The sequence below is a fragment of the Ambystoma mexicanum genome, chromosome 8, assembly GCF_040938575.1.
Source record: "Ambystoma mexicanum isolate Mex_15411 chromosome 8, UKY_AmexF1_1, whole genome shotgun sequence".
Classification (NCBI taxonomy): Eukaryota; Metazoa; Chordata; class Amphibia; order Caudata; family Ambystomatidae; genus Ambystoma; species Ambystoma mexicanum.
Window position 1 is genome coordinate 63064392 of NC_090929.1, and position 17375 is coordinate 63081766.

General features: G+C 45.6%; 1 protein-coding gene and 1 long non-coding RNA gene across 2 annotated transcripts in view; one reads left to right on the forward strand and one right to left on the reverse strand.

Annotated features, from left to right (window-relative positions):
• PLPP7 (phospholipid phosphatase 7 (inactive)) overlaps nt 1–11409 on the forward strand; it is a 231592-nt gene extending 220183 nt beyond the window's left edge. Inside the window, exon 2 of the mRNA XM_069609283.1 lies at nt 10706–11409. Within this exon, the coding sequence (XP_069465384.1) occupies nt 10706–11070 (365 nt within the window). The 3' untranslated portion in view covers nt 11071–11409. The remainder of the gene's footprint in view (nt 1–10705) is intronic.
• Nucleotides 11410–13974: 2565 nt separating this feature from the next.
• The window catches only part of LOC138473526 (uncharacterized), a 64007-nt gene continuing 60606 nt past the window's right edge, over nt 13975–17375 (reverse strand). The window contains exons 2-4 of the long non-coding RNA XR_011268765.1: nt 15495–15601; nt 15287–15407; nt 13975–14685 (exon numbers count right to left, since the gene is read on the reverse strand). This is a non-coding gene — a long non-coding RNA (uncharacterized lncRNA). The remainder of the gene's footprint in view (nt 14686–15286; nt 15408–15494; nt 15602–17375) is intronic.

Here is a 17375-nt window from a genome sequence, read left to right on the forward strand (position 1 = left end):
TTCAGTGTTTTGCCACATTCTCTCGATAGCTCTAAGATTTCTTCAATTCTGTCATTTGGGGATGAACCATGATTTGGATATTTGTTTAGGTGCTTTTGGTCTCAAAGAAGCATTCATGGAACATATATTGTTCATGATTGCAGCTCCTTGTTTAAAAAGAATGTCACATTTAAGTGAGGAATCAATAGAGTCGAGAACTTTCTGCAGTTCAGTTCCAGAGGTTTTCTCCAGCTCTTTTGGCTTGCGGATGGCTACCAGGAATTTGGAGCCTATCAGATGTATAGCCGTGTAATATTCCTACTATTAGAGAGAGTCTAACTGGGGAAATCCCAAAGTTGCAAATCTTACTAGGATCGGATTCACCTTTTGAAGACCTAATGTAACAGTTAATTGACATTCCACTTCTCCATAACGGAATCTCTGTTGAATTCACCCTGGAAAATATCCTGCAATCTGGGAAGATTGTGGTCATCCATGATGAGTGATGATATATTATTCCAAGTTTGGGAATCGGAAATGGGAATCTATTCTCGAGAATAATTGTTACATGTATGCACGGATACGTTCCATCCATGCTCCCTCCAGACATCTGGAATATCCGTACCCATGATACTGAAAATAAGCATTTCTTTTAAAGCAATAAAATAAGTGGCATCCTATGGACAATGGTTGCTCTGCCCACACATAGGCTCTGCTCCCTACACATGCACTGGCTTCCATATCATAGTCCCTTATCTCTGCTTGAGCTGATTGGACACTTCTTGTATAAAAGCTGCAGTCTTCAGTGATCTTTCGATTTCCTCACGGGTGTTATTTTGGCTGTTCGTTCTTCAGCAATTCATCTTCAGACCTAGGCTGGGGCTGTCTTTCAATTTCCTGAATGTCTTCAGCAGGTCTTGGCATCTTTGATTTTTAATAATTCCCTTTTGTTTTGTGCCTTTAAGACTCAAGAACAGGCTTTACCTTAACTTGGAGGTCTTCACAACATGAGTGTGTCTGGGGTTCCAGGATTTTCTAGCTAGAAAGCAAAAGATGCATAAACCTCTTTCTTTTAGTTCACCAGTCCCTGATGGCTGCTCTCTCATGTGGTGTCAGCTCTGGTGTTTGCTCTGAGATGCCTCATCCGCCTGATTTTGGAGATCGCTCCAAAACTCTGACTGTGCTCAAACTTCGGTAGTATCCTCTAAAGCGCAAGCAGGTCGTGGTTGGGGCTGCCGCTGAGGCTAGTGCCGGATATAGCACCTAGAGACATAACCATTCGTCTTCCTGGACTATGTTACTTTACCTTCATCAGAGCATTACAGGTAGACCCGTCAGTTTACACCAAGAGTGATTAACTCCCACTCGTGAGCATGAGGACCTTGGGGCTCATCCTGCTCCCCCCTGGAGCGTAATGTCAAACCTACCTCCAGATTGGCTTCCAGGTGCTGCGAGAAGCCGAAGTCCATCCACTTCCAGGCATACCTCTGGCTCTACAGCTGAGGGGCAGCACAGGCCCTTGGGGAATGTGCAAATTCTTGCACAGAAAAGCCAAAAGCATAGGAAATCCATAAGCCTGTGATGTGACTTCCACACATCACAGCTCAGAACTGTCCCCAGGTTCGAACTCTGGTGAATTGTCTAATCTACACATCCAGGTTATTATGAAACAACCTACATGAAGCAGTAATGCTGCTGCCACAGAAAAATAAGCTTTCCTCGGATATGATCTCCAATCAGCCTATACCGCTAGGTCACCCATTGATAGATTAGTTGCTTGATTGCGCTGTTCTAACTCTGATATAACTGCATTTTGTTTATGAATGCATTATTGGTTTATTACAAACCTATAGCATAAATACAATAAAAAAGAGAAAAGTCAATTAATTCCATATAGTATATATAATTCATTGAAAACAATCACAACATTAAAATCAGTCAAGTCGCATCTAACAGAACCCTGTTCAGCACCAAGTCCAGAAATTGTACAGTTGCTATTACTAATGATGTTTTTCCCCTGTCAGTAGCAACCGCCGCCATTCATCGGGCTTTAAAGTGCTGGTGCTCTCTAAAAAGCGGTTAAAGAGTTTTTATCTCAAGGTTGTTGGAGCTGTGCAAAATAACAGATGGTATAACTTCTCCACCGATCCCTTTTCTCTGAAAAATCTACATTGTGTATCGGTAGGTCTAATACGGGTCCTCAGGTAGTACTTCCTTAGTCGGAAGAAGGTGTAACCTTATCGTCAAGAACTGATTTCTAAGGAACCTGTTTGTAAATGTCATCAGATATCTCTGGGTGGAACCAAATTCTCTAGGTTCCTCAGTCACCTGGATGAACATATACTTGTTTGCTTCATCATGCTTTGAGATCCAATCTAATTCCCTGACTTTAGGTTTGACCTTTTCTGGGTTTACTCAAGTCTTCATCTTCAAAACAGCAAGCAAGGCTCAGCACTCTCTTCCCCAGAGTACCAATGGGGTATGTTAATCTCTTTCTAATTGCTGTTTAACCATTTCTAGGACTAAAGGAGGGGATTCTTGTACACATTGCCTAAAGAGAGCCGACGTTTCCAATCCACTAATGCCCTAGTTCCCTTCTTATTACCTGAATAGGGGTCGATCTAGGTAGGCCTAACACTCTTTTCCAGAAGATACCTTCAATGAGTGTCCAAAGATTTGCAGGGATGAAAAGCATGGATTCTGATCCATAGGTTAAAATTGAGGTGGCCTTCATCCTGTACAATTCAAAGATGGGGAGTAGGGAGAATCAACCACATTTTTTGTCAATAATCCTTGCCTGGTTTGCTAGCATTTTAGATTTATTTATTAAGATGCTCTTAGTTGGCACCTCCTCCTTACTCATGTTAATGCTAACCCCAAGGTACTTAAACTAATCGACCTGCTTTATCTACCCTGAACCGAGATACCATTTCAAATCTAGTGTTTTCCTTCATGCCAGTTTATCACATATCAGAATCTTTGTTTTCCCAATGTTTATTTGTAGGTTGTTTTCGTTGAAGTATTCTTCCAACTTGTTCAGCTGCCTTTGGAGGCCTATCGGAGTTCCATCCATCAAAACTGGATCGCCATACAGTAAACTTCTGACAGGGATCCCTTCAAACCTCAGTGGAAGCACTTTACTTGGGCTAGATGGATGCCCAGGTCCAATAGTTAAAGATTAAACCTGGCTGGGGCTAAAGGGCATCCTTGTTTAAGATTTCAGAAAGTTTGTATTTCTTCTGATAGCGACCCAGCCATATTCAGTCACACTCAGGGTTGTGTTGGTGTGGAGGGCCGTCAATTGTTCTACCAGGTCTGGTGGACATTTCCATGTTGACATTTTCGCCCACAACCAATGCTTGTTCACGCTATCAAAAGCCTGAACCAGGTCTATGAATGCTGCATAGGTTTAAGACTTGCTCTCCAAAGCTCTGCCTTTTAAAGCAGACAACAAAATGATATTCAGAGAAGTACCCAAGCCTCTCACAAATCCCGTTTGGAAAAGATCAAGGCACCCCGCAGCCAAGGACCATTCATTGAGTCTAGATAGAAGTAGTGAACCATAGATCTTTGCAACTTCATCCAAGAGGACAATAGGGTAATAGTTTTTTGGGTCATCCCTATTGCCCCTCTTGTATATTGGGACGATGATAGCTCGACGAAGGCGGTATGTCCTGAGATCTCCCTATTTTCTCTAGAAGGCTACTGATGAATTGCGCCCACAATTCAGGTTCTTGTATTAACATGACATTCTTTAACCAATCTGGGCCTGGCGCTCGAGACGAGCCATCCCTCTTAATAGGGCTCTATCCTCAGCGCTATATTCAGTATGCCATGTAACCTGTGCCTTCTTTTCCTGTAATACCTCACTCAAGACCTATTGTATCATAATGCAAATCTTTGAAATGTTTCGCCCATATTGCTTCAGGAACGCCGTTTGACTACAGCGCCATCTGGGGAGTATCGTTGCTTTTGATTAAATTCCAAATCTCTCCACAGTCTTTCTTGCAGATAGATTTTAGCATCCTTTCTGCGTTTTGCTGGAGCATGATCGACTTGTTCACTCATAGCCAACTTTTATATTGGTTTGCCAGCTTCTTGATGCCCACTATTTCCTCACTTGACAGTCGCCGTTTAAGATGTTTAAGTTCTCTCCTCAGGTCATGCCTTTTCTTCACCAATATTTTATCATACAGGTGACATTGTTTTAATGTGGAGTCTTGAAAGTTCTTGTATTTGATGTTGAAATAATGCAGAATAGTCATGCCCCGTTTGTTGATGGAGGCCCCCTCGGGCCGAGCACCTGCATTAGTTATTGGGCTACTAGATTTTTCACATCTTTTCTGGACATTCTCAGGCGGCTTCCACCATCTGAAGACTCTACATTTATTTTTATTTTGAGGACAGGTGTTTTAACCCTGGTGTTTAACAATTGCAGTATCTGTACACCCCATCAGTGGTCTCGGATAAGGGTGTCACAAAGTGTTCTGGTCCGATACTGCACAAATTACCCTCTTGCATGTCAAACGAATGAACTCCGATCTGGGTTCTCCGGACCAGATCTGGTTCAAGCACCTTCCTCCGCAATAATTATTTTCTTGCTACTGCGGCAGGAGCGAGAGGGTCACTTGCTCCCCCTCCCCAGCAGTGTGCTCGCATTCTCTCTGGCTCAGAGCTCAATTGATGAAGGTATGGCTTTTTCTTCTTCGGATGTGACAACATGGTGGTGCCCCCCTGCAGTTGCTCATAATTTGCTACTATATGTTAATTTTTAAACTACCCTCTTGCTCCTGCAGCAGTAGAAAGACAGAAGGCAAAGAGGCAGGACAGTTTAACATCACACCACAATCCTGTGCTGCCTTTCCACCGCAACAAGTGCAGGCTTCACCATTCTTGATTCCTTTGCACACCCTGCATGATGGCCATCCTCTTCTTCGGCACAAGAGTGCCTCAGAGGGTTGCCATAGGAACAAGGTCACTATCCCTCTGATTGGCCCTTCTCTGTGTGTATTTGGCCTACCGGGAGACGGCAGGCAGAAGAGCCGGCCCCCAGCACCATGGCCCACCCAAAGGCCCTTGTCTGGCCCTGTCCGGCACTGGAAGGCGCCCCTCCATGCCGCACCTCTGATCCACCCATTCAGCACTGCTCACAAAATGAACAAACCGCTTCCCTGCATCCAAGACTATGAACAATGTGCCACTGCCTTGCCCTGGTAAGCACACTGTATCACCTGCCCTGGGGAAATACTCTCCACCTGGATGCCTATTGACTCTTGCCTCCCTTGGCTCGTATCCTCACTACTAACTGTGTCCTCGACCAACTTGCAATGGTTACCTACAGTACATGTAGTTTTTAACCTGTTTCTTGTACCTACTTGTGCCTAACCCTTTTTAAAGCTGCACTGGTGCTCTTTGGCAGTCATATTTAGGTGTGCTTTTTAAATTGCTGCATCCTCCATTTTGTGCTGTTTTAGTGCTTTTGGCAAAGTCAAATCAAGGTGGGCTTTTTAAATTCCCACTACCTCCGGCTGCTAGGCCGCCTGGTGAGTTGTCTCGTGCATGTGCAGTATCCACTCCTGTCCCTCACTCTCCTCTCTACCTTCCTCTATGGATCTTTCCATCCCTCCTATCTACTCTAATTGCTATTCTATCACCTATGACCTATCCGCCCTCTCTCACTGGAAGAAAAAGTTCAAAAAAGATCTCCTTTGTGGTAATCCTGGATTACCTATTGCAGACACCTATGTCAGCGCAGCTTCCAGACAGATTGTCTCTGATATCCTCTTCCCTGTCCCCTCTGCAGACCTATGGACTCCGCATCTGATTTCCACACTCTCCTCTTCCTGTTCTTCACCGATTAATGGTGGCACTATATACGAAGTTCTCTTGGCTGGCTTCTCATCCTCGAGGTGCATCATTAATGTTTATCACAATGGCACCATCATGGCTCAGGGTCCTCAACCAGATCTCCTCTTTGACCGGCGCATGTCGTCTCCCATCAACTTCCTTCCTGCTCCTGCCATCCCTCCTTCCTCTCTCTCAGCACCACACTTTCACCACCACCAATGGGTGTACCCCTCCTCGGAAAATCTTTAAGGGTGGTGACCGGCTTCACTTAGCCACACTTGATGCTTGTTCCTCTGTCAAACATTCTTCCGACATTTGCCTCCTCCTTCAAGACTTTGATCTCAACGTCCTCGCTCTCACCGAGACGTGGTTCAATGCCAGCTCAGCCACTGCTTTTGACTCCCTTCTCCCTAATGGCTACAAGATCATCTCAAACCCTCGTCCCAACCACGCTGGCAGTGAAGTAGTCTTGATCTTCCCAGAGCGGATCCCTTCTTCCCTCAGGCCCGCCCAGCCCTACTCCTTTGAAAGCCTGGTCTGCAAGCTTGGCATCTCTCACACTTCCTCTCTGACCATTGCCACTATCTACAGGGCCCCAGGCCCTATCTTCTCTTTTCTTTCAGAATGGGCCAATTTCTCCTCCTCTCTTCTGACTTCCACCACTAAACTCCTCCTTCTGGGTGACTTCAACATCCACCTGAATTCTTAAATCGCGGCCTCCACTCTCTTCCGTGACTTCTGCACCTCTTTTGCCCTCTCTATTCTCCCCGCCGGCCCTACCCACTCGGCTGGACACACTCTCGTCCACCTGGGACCTCTCGGACCGTCCGATGAAATGTGTCAGTTGCTGGATTTGCTTCCACCTTCAACCCCCCTCCTCCAACTACTGAGTCAACTATCAACCCTGCTCTCAACAATCTAAATCTCGCTATCACTAACACTCTCGATAGATATTCTTGCCCCTGTCACGAGGATCCGTTTTAACCCTGCAACCAAGCATAACGCTCAGTGCGATTCTGACCTAGCAGCCCTGAAACGCAAGTGCAGAGATGCTGAACGGAAGTGGCAGACGTCAAGCTCACCCTCTGATAAACTGGCCTATCGCCTTCTCCAAAGGCAATATCGTCTCTCCATTCACTCCAAGAAGAGGGCTCACATCCAGACCTGCGTCTCTGGAGCTTTTAACAACACGGCTGAACTCTTTAAAATCTGCAGGGAACTAGCCAATCCATCTGCAGTCTCTACCTCACCTCTACCCTCCTAGGCCCTCTGCAATGCACTGGCCGCACTTCACTGCTAAAACTTAGGACATCCCGCCCCTCCTCCTCCCCCATCCACTATTTCCCCCTTCTCTCCCATCACATCAAATGAGGTCACTAGAGTAGTCTGCTCTATGAAGGTCTCCTCCAAGCAGGTCTCCCCCCTGTTCTTCCAGAACTATTGAGGATAATATTGGCTCCCTTGCCCCTGCACTGGCGGACTTCTGTAATCACTCTCTTGCCACTGGGCCTTCCCTCACTCCCTTGTGCGCCCCTCCTGAAAAGGCCTTCTGACGACCCTTCATGTCCGGCTAACTACCACCCCATCTCTCTCACTCCCTTCCTTGGGAAACATCTGGAGAAGCTGGTCTCCCCCCAACTGACACAGCACACTGAGCTTGTTGGTTGCCTGCACAACCGTCAATCTGGATTCCGAGCATCCAGAGGAACGGAAACTGCTCTACTGAACACCCGTGAAGAATTGCTCACATCTCTTGACTCCAACTCACCTGCTGTTCTTATTCTACTCAATCTCTCCTCTGCCTTTGACATGGTTAACCACTCCATTCTCATAAAACGGCTCTGTGGGACCCTTGGTATCTCGGAGCGGGCAGTAGACTAGCTGACCTCTTTCCTCACTGACCGTCTCTCCCAGGTTATCCTGGGTTATATCTCCTCACCCCCTCTATCTCCATTTGTGGCTTTCGCCAGGGCTCTAACCTTTCGCCTTGGCTCTTTAACATCTCTCTCACCCCTCTTGCTCACCTATCTCCAGTTTCTCACCACACTTCCAGTGTTACACAGATGACGGCCAACTCTTTTTCAGACTACCCTTTGCATCTCTTCTGACTTCCTCTGTCATTCTTGATTGCTTGTCCACCATCCAGTCGTGGTGTACCAACAATGATCTCTGTCTCAATGCCAGCATGACTGAGATTCTTCCTATTGGGACTCATGTTCCTTCTTTCCTCCCTTCACTCTGGCCACCCTAGGTGGGCTCTCCCCCTCTCCTTCCTTTGAAACCAGAAACCTGGGAGTCATCTTTGACTCCGCTCTATCTTTCATTCCTCAATTCATGGGCCTTGCCAAGAATGTCAATTTCTACCTCCTCAGGGGCACCCTCCCTTTCCTCACTTTTTCCCAGAAGCTTAATGTCTCCAGAGCTCTGCTACTCTACAGGCTGGTCTATTTTAACAGCCTCTTCCTTAATCTACCTTCTTCTCTTCGCTTCCTGCAGCTAATCCAGATTAGGGCTGCAAAACGTATCCTTGGCCTTAAGCCCAGGGACTGCATCTCTCCAGCCCTAAAATCTCTCCACTGGCTGCTGGTTGCTGCAAGGATCAAATTCAAATCCCTCTGCATCATCCATAAGACTGTCTGGGGCCAGTGACCTCACTATCTGCAACTCGCTCTCACCAAATACTCTCTTTTCAGATCCATATGATCCGCCGGGTCCAACTCTCTGCTTGCCCAGCGCTTCTCTAAGCAGAGAGTGGGCAGCCGTTCCCTTTACTAGGCTCGCTCCCTCCTCTGGAACAGCCGCCTCTTTTCTCTCCCTCTTGAGTCGGATCTCGTCAAGTTCTGCAAACACCTCAAGACTTTCCTCTTCTCCTCTTCCTTCCCTCTCTCCCTCTCGTGCTAAACGCCACAGTTGCTGAGATTGGTGGCCTGGGCCCTTATGTGTCCTTCTGGGGGTTCCATGTGTTAATTCCACCGCAAAAATATGGCGATGCAAAAATATCGCCATATTTTTGCAACGAAATTCACACATGGACCCTGCGGGGGACACCCCTGCAGCCCCCGCTCCCACATAAGAACCCCAACAAAAATATCGCCTATGGCGAACCAAACGGCCATATTTACGGCGATATTTGTGTTGGGGATATCATGTAGTGATACCCTTCTGGGTTCTGGCTCTTGATTGATCGCGCGCTGCATCTGTCCTCCCCCCTGCACTTTCTTCTGGGAACCACTTGGCCTGTGTTGTCTCACAGGCCTGCAGTTTTTCAATGGGCTGGTGAGCCCTCTTCCATCTAGCAGACACTGCCTGGCGCTTACCTTTTGCCTTTGCAACTGGCTCTCTGGCACTTCACCCGTCTGTAGAACCTCTAGCACGTACTCCCCTTCACCGTTCCCCTCTCTCTCTGCACTTGCACAATCCTAATGTACACAAGGCCTAGTAGGACCACTTCTGTGTTCTGCTTATCTCTGTTGTCATATTCCATGTTCTTGCTTCTCCCTTGTTCCCTTGTCCTCTGATCGCTCTGAAGCATAATTTCTTGATGTAGAGGTGCCTTGCAAAGGACCAATTAAATAAATAAAATCATTTGAGAGAACCAAACTGTACCAGCACACACACAGGTTTGCTAGGTAGCATCAGTTTAATACACTCCTGTGCTTATCGGGCTTCCCTTTTAAATCAGCTTGTTACCTCAGGACCTGGGTTTCCTACATGCCCTTAGCTAGCATGGTCCTCCCACTCCTACGGACTGACCCCAATTTGTTACTCCCTTGAGGCCTTGCATTCCACCTGCACCAGTGGTGTCTCGGCCAATTACTGCGCCGATGTGCACATGTGCCCTTTGGCTGCTGAGTCATGCTCAGACGCAAAGCGCTTGTCTTGAAAGCAAGACAATGCTAAGTGCACTGGTTTCAATCCCGATCCCAAGTTTAGAGACTGGACTCCGGCATAAAGTGTGATATAAGAACCCCATTTTTGGTTTTTTTAAGGCCCCTGATCTTCTCTTTGTGGCCTATTGCCCCCTTCCACAGTGGTTGGTTTCAGGGGCCTGCATTGTGGTCTCATATCCTGAATGCATACAGCATTCAGTAGAACTCTTCTCTCACAAGCCCTCATGGACATACTGTAAGGACAAAGAAAGTATCATTGGGGTTCCAGCAACAAAGTCTTATACATATCATCTTTACATGGCCTACACCAAATGCTTTCTCAGAGCATTACTCCTTGGACCCAAACTCCAGGTCAGATGCTCTTTCTGGTGAGGCATTATTCAAGAAAATCTCTGCCAAAGTACATGTGAGTGGCAATACCCCCAGCACCCATTACCCTTGGCATAACATCTGAGTGATTTGTAATCGATCCCAGTAGTCTGTAGTAGGAGTGACAAGTATTAACAGTAAGTACAAGTTATTCACTGTAGAGACCCATGTGTGGGTAATACATGCCCCCTTCCGAAAGATCGCCCACCCTCTATCCTCCCATTTTCTCAGTTATTTTGGCATTCACAGAGAGTGTGGGATTGAGGTATGGATGCCAGTGTGTGCATTTGAGAGGCGGGGTTGGGGAATGAGCAGAGCTGTGCTTGTGTACAGGCTCCCACTTCTTCTATCGTGGGGGACATGAGCTACTGGTACAAGTGTCACTGTGTATAGTCATGTTTCCTTCTTTCCTTTTCCAACATGGCATAATTCTCACATTCATAATCTTCAAATATTCCCTGCTACTGGGCATGGCTTTGTTCCTTATGGATGATGACAATTTTGAGTTTGTGTCTCTAATGTGAATCCCCAAACTTGGAAGACTACTGTCACAGTTAAATAATGTTTCCAAACAACTTATTTCTTTCCTATCTGACATGTACCCTTTGTGCCTTCCACAGCCCTGATGCTGGACATCTTGATGGTAGCTGGAATACAGAAGCTTGTCAAGCGGAGAAGCCCATATGAGGTCAGCCTGGGCGTGGTGGACTACTTAATGATGGACCTGTATGCTTTTCCGGCCGGCCATGCCAGCCGGGTCTTTATGGTATCCAAGTTCCTACTCAACCACCTGGTGCTGGCTGTTCCCCTCCGGATCCTCTTGGTCCTCTGGGCTTTTGGCGTTGGACTATCGCGCATCGTCGTTGGCCGACACCACATCACTGATGTTTTTGGAGGCTTTGTGATTGGTTACCTTGAGTTCAATCTGGTGGAGTTGTTATGGATGTCCTCCAACACGTGTCAGATGTTGATATCGATGTGGTGAAGATTGATAATGAGGCCAGAGAATACTCTTTAAAAATGCTGCGCATGCGGACAAAAATTGATTTCCTAATAGTTTGTTTTTTATAACTCTTGATACTCGTTGAAAATGAGACTCTTCTCAACGGAACTGTGTATTATGATTTTTTTAAACAGCTACTTACTTGGACAAATATTTTGTGCCCTTCTCAAGTACCTGTAATGGATTTCAGTCCCAACGAGTTTCTGAACAAACCTCCTGCCTGCCTGTTACCATGTCCCCATTTAAAATAGCATTTATGGTTGTTTTTGTAGGCTGCTCAGATTCCGCTGGTTGAACACTAAATGCTGCCACATGATCCAATATTGTATTTCTCTCTTGTGTTTTGTTTGCTGGTTGCCAGACAAGATTTCACCTATAACTTCAGTGTTCCGTTGTGATGGTTGTGGGGAGACTTGCTGTTGAAGCCCCACCTCATTTTGCAGTCTGCGGTCCCTACCGTTGACATAAGATTGAGTGTGTATGATTCTGAAGCCCATGGGTCGGTAATCCTGGATGTTATGCTGCTTTTACCTCCTCCTGCAAGGTCTTGTGTCGCATAGCTAGTGCCTTACCCAACTTCATTTGCATTATTCTGCCTGCCATCTACCCTCGGCCCCTAAACTGAAGGCACATTAGGAATATACCTGTGTTCTCTCTGCAGACTCTAGCTGAACTGCCATAGGTATCCTCCTCTATCTGTGTCCTGGGTTTCATGATTGACCCAACAGCAGACTGGCTGCCCTCTGCATTCCTTCATTGGACCACGTGGAGCAGTCCCTTACTGTTCTTTTCACCTATGCTGCTGTATGCTCTTCTCTTGCTCCTGTTTCCCACCTGACTCACACACAGCATCTCCATTCTCCTCTCCCCTAATAATATACATAAAGAAGGTTGTGCGGTGGATTATCCACAGCCGTCTGGTGAGGGGTGCGAGAACAGCTATCCTACGGGTAAGACCAGGATCCAACCACAAGATAGAGCAAATCACTTTATGGGGTCGCCACAGCAGAACAGTCTTGGCTTCACTCAGGGAAAGGGATACATTAATCCCAAAAGATAACACAAGAAATTACACTACAAGGGTGTACTGAAAATTAGCACCCCACGGGTGACGTAATGGCACATTCCAAGTGGGCTTTTCCACATGCTATTTATTGCCTGCCTTCTGAGCCTCCAGAAAAGTGGGAGGATGCAATGTTTTCTCCTGGGGCAAAAGCCCTAGTTCTCCCCATGCCCCCTTTTCCACCACACCCACGCACGCCCCGCCCCATCTCAACCCGGGCCCCATTTACTTGCGGCTGCCTCACCCTTCGCTGACTCTACGACGCCTGCTGTCCCGTCCCTTCCCCATCACTCAATGGCCATCCTGGAAAGGGCGCAGGGACGAGATGTAGCTCCTGATTCCCTCGGTCCATGGTGGATCTTTTGATTTGTAGCGAAATCATGCAGAGGTGCTCAAATCTATAAACCCTTTGGTGAGTGGGCATTGCCTGTCAGATAATGATTCTGGGACCCACTATTATTTTATTTGATTTGTTTTACCTTTGGGCAACACCCAAACCCACAGGTATCACAGTGTTTGTACATAATATCATGAGAAAGGCTTAACATGTCATAACGTTATAAGAGCAGAATGGATAGGTCATAAATGCAGTGCACTTATTGAACAACCAGGTTTTCAGCAGTTTCTTGAATGCCGAGTAGGAGGGCTTTTTTCTTAAGTGACCGGGCAGGGAGTTCCACAGGGCGGGTTACGTGGAGCTGAAACTCGCTCCCCCTGCTCTGGCAAGTTTGTAGCAGGGGACCGCTAGGGTAAGCAGGTTAGAGGAGCGGAGTGAGCGACTGAACTGTTTCTTTGTGAAGAGGGTAGATCCTTATCCTCTGCAGGTGCCTCCCTCTGGAACAGCCTCCCTGCCTCTGGACTGGGTGCTCTTGTCCCCCTACCTCGCACTTCCTGTCTGCGCACTTGCACGACCTTGAATGTACTAGGCCTAGAAAGTTTGTCTGTCCTATCATCCCTCTGTCTCCTCTCCCCAGCTTGGTTGTGCCTGAAATACTCATGCATAGGCGCATAAGATGACCAACCACCAATCAATCTGAAATGTCGCCAGGCCTAGTATGGTAGTTTATTGTTCTGTATGTCCTTTCCCTCCCTCCCCCCTTTTTTCTCCACTCTTTGTCACGCACTTACACTAGTAGGAATGCCTCTGGCCTAGTATGATAGTTATTGTCATTAGATCATTCGGAATCTTTAAGGCCTAAGAATGACAACTGTATTCCCTTGTTCCCTTCCCGCCTAGAACCGCTTTGAAGCACTTCACTTGTGTATAAGTGCTATACAAATTAGCAATTACAATGCAGCAGTTAAGGTAGGTGGGGGCTTGCTTGTAGATGCAGTGGTGTGCAATGTTAGAGTTTGAAGTCAATCCGTGCTTTTATAGGTAGCCAATGGACTTCTCAGCGGGTGACAGAGATATGGTCAGATTTGCGAATGGCCAATGCCGCCCAAAGGGTTTTGTTTTGAAGCAGCTGTAATTTGGCTAGGTTGACAATAGAAGTGTCTTTGAAGAGGGCTTTGCAGTAGTGTAGTTTGCTGAGTATGATGGCTCTACATAGCGTGAGGCAATTGTTAGGGCTTAAGAATTTTTTGCTTAGTGAGATGAGTTTGGCAGTGTGAGATGTGGCAGATGCCACAGCATTATAAACAAAGAGTAACTCCAACACCTCGGGAGCGCAATGGAGCACAGAAACTAACCTATAACAAAGGGCGTTCCTGAAAAAGCTCAAGTTGTAATGTGATTTAGGAAGATATCAGTGCGTATTCTACTAATAGCTAAAACAGAACAGATCATTCAGTTACGCATATATATGTTTATCTCACCAGTCAGATAAACCTCAATAACCATTTAGAAGGTATGTAAAAAAAATATACATTTTTTTATTTAAAGTGAGACAACAGATATAGTCACTTATTGGCTTAAAACATGAAAAATAGTTACACAAATAGGTAAACCTATATAGACCAATCTGCAAATATAAACAAAATACATTCAGTTTTGTAGAAGAAAAGGGGGACAAAATCAAAATGAGGGGAGAAGGGATAAGGAGAAGAAGATTGCAACAAAAGTAAATGGTTAGGCAGAAAACATTTCTTCTGCTAAAGGTCTTTATCCATCCAAATTGCACAGGAAACAATAATATTAGTCAATCCATGCAATTGTTTGTATGAAGTCAAAAAAGAAGAAAGGCAGACTATAACTGACTGGCCCTTACTAGCTTAAAGGTATAGTTTATAAACTTAATTGTAACCAAGTTTTTTTGGCAAGAAAGCTAAATGAAAAGTTATGCAACAGGCAAAAAATACTGTGCATTGAGCCTTATTAAGGCAGGGAAAAAGATAACACAAACAACAAAACACAAATAAATTTGTGCAGCTGACTGGAAATAATGCACACAAATGCTTTTAGTACGACAAAAACCTAAGAGGTTATGTCACAGGCTGAAAAGATGTGCTACGCGGCAAAAGTTGGCGTTTCGGTGGTATGTAGACAGATAAAGACCACCTTCTTCAGGTAATTCGATCTTAAAATTCAGCCCCTACAAAAGCAATCAAATAAAGTACCATCATCTTGGGTCATCTCAAGAGCATTTTGAGATTCAGTGTGAGGTGTTAACATGAAAGGTGGATAAAAAAGTACCAGCAAATGGTAGAAAACACCAGGCAACCAGCCCTTTATGCTGGCAGGTGAACGCCCAGCAGCTCATTCCTATATCCCATAGACTAATATCCAAAGCCCAAAGGCACCGTGCAAAAGTGATAATGAATGCCACAAGAAAAGGGTTAAGGTAAATAAATAACAGAATGTGTTATAAATCAAGAAAGAAATAAGGAAGGAAGGGGGCATAGGGATAATACTGAGTGTGACTGCCAACACCCATATTTAGTGATTGGTGGAGAGTGAACCCCAGCGACCCTGTGAAGGTGAAACAAATTCACACCTAGGATACTCTTGAAGGTGCCTCCTAGACAGGCATGTCACGGTCAGTACACTGCGACAGGATGGCAAGAATAAATATTGCTGCCTCCAAGGTTCATGGGCACATCTATAGTGAAGTGCATAATATGAGAAATTCGAAAACATGTGCTCGCAAGCAGATATGAGAGCATGAAGCTCATAATACACAGACATGTACGAACCTATGATCAGCGATGCGATCATTTGTGGCAGAACGCTGTGAAGATCCGGCACGATTTAGGCAGGAGACAGAACTATTTCCAAGGACAATCAAGTCATCCAAATGCACGATCAGCGCAGTAACTGTGGACACAAATGGAGACACCCGTTACGCTCAAACGGGGCACGGCAAGAAAAGCCATTATCAGAAACAGACTGGACAGTGCTTACCTGCAGGGTGCCTCCGGGTGAAGAAATCTGAGTGGTCCAAATGCACGTCCCGGCTGTAGCCTCCGAGGCTGATACACCGTTTGCACTTCCGGGGGCGTGGCTTGTAACTGAATTTCAAGCGTATAGAAAGAGGACTAGAATAGTTACTCTTGCGTACATTAGTAAAGCCTGCAAAGTCCAATGAGGCATCATAAGAAATAGAAAAATGGCCTAGGTAAAGCCAGAGAAAGGGGGAAACAAAGGGTATAAAAGCAAATCACCAAAAATTAAAATATATATATCTAAATTGACTACTAAATGTGAGTTGGATTGTAAAGAAAAAGTAAAAACAAATTGCATGAAAGAATAACAAGAGAGCAGTGCTTCATGGAGCATATGGCCAAGGGTTGCAATGAGCAGCGGTATGAATCATGATGTACTGCAATGCATGGAAAACAGCCCCAGAATCAAAATGGTGTGTGTGGGGCATTAACATTATTGAGGACAAGGGGTATACAAACCCTGAATTTACCACCAAGTTGGGGATGCCTCATTGAGACCGTTTTCAGTCGTGTCAAGTTCAGAGATCCAGCGTGCCTCCTTATTGGCCAATGCCTGGAATGGATTAGAGGCATTCTTGACAACATCGATGACCCACAGCGTAGGTCATCGGTCGTATGGCCATATTCCATATAATGGCTCACTAGGGGTGAATTAATGGCTTTGCACCGGATCCGGGAGCAATGCTCCGTGATTCGAGTGTGGACCGGCCGTGGGGTTTTGCCTATGTACTTAAGCCCACAGGGGCACTCTATGCAGTAAATCAACCATGGTGTCTTACAATTTGAGTGATGGCGTATTTCCCAAGTTTTGCCATGTAGAGGAAACGTTTTGATTTTTGCAGCAAATTTGCAGATTGAACAGGTCCCACAGGGAGATGCCCCGTCAGAGGACGGAGATCCCAACTTGATGTGGTGGATCTGGAAGATTTCTGTTGGGCAGACGCATGGACCAATTCATCCTATAGGTTCTTTTGTCTTTTCATTGCAAATATTGGCAATGGTTCTGCCGGTAGGGACAGCTGTGCCACAGACCAATATTTCTTAATGGATTTTATTAGAAAAGTGTGTGGACTGTAAGAAAGAGCCCACACTAGTTTGTCCTGTGGCGCCACATCCTTGGGCAGTAGCAGGGTGTCACGGGGGTGAATCTTGCCCGTTTTTAAGAGTTTGTAATCACTTTTTAGGGTACCCACGTTGCTGGAATCTAGTGGTCAAGATCCGTGCATGGTGATCATAATCCACTATAGATGTGCAATTTCTCCTTAATCTCAAAAATTGAGAGTAAGGCAGATTTTCTTTTTGTGTTTGTGTGTGGTAGCTGTCAAAGTGCAATAAAGTATTGCGATCTGTAGGTTTAGTAAAAAGTGAACAGACCATTTGATTAGCATGATGCTGAATTAGTAGATCAAGAAAAGGGATTTGCATATTACTCGAAGCAAGTGTGAATTTGATAGTATGGCGACAATGATTCAACCATAACAGAAAGGCATTAAGTTCATCAGTGGTGCCATGCCAGATGAAAATAATATCGTCTATATATTGCCTCCAGTTCTCAATGTGTTGGTGAAAGGGATTGAGGTCTGAGAAAATTAATTTAGTTTCAAAGTCGGCCATGAACATAATGGCCAGGCTGGGGGCAAAAGCTGCCCCCATAGCCGTTCCTTGGGTTTGTTCGTAGAACTGGTCCTGAGATTTGAAATAGTTCTTGGTAAGTGCCAAAGAAATCAGTTCCATGATGAATTCAACCAGAGCTTTATTCCACAGTGAAGAGAGAGAGAGTAAGGTTAGCTTGTAAGGATTCCATGGCCTCATCATGTGGAATATTAGTATAAAGCGCTAT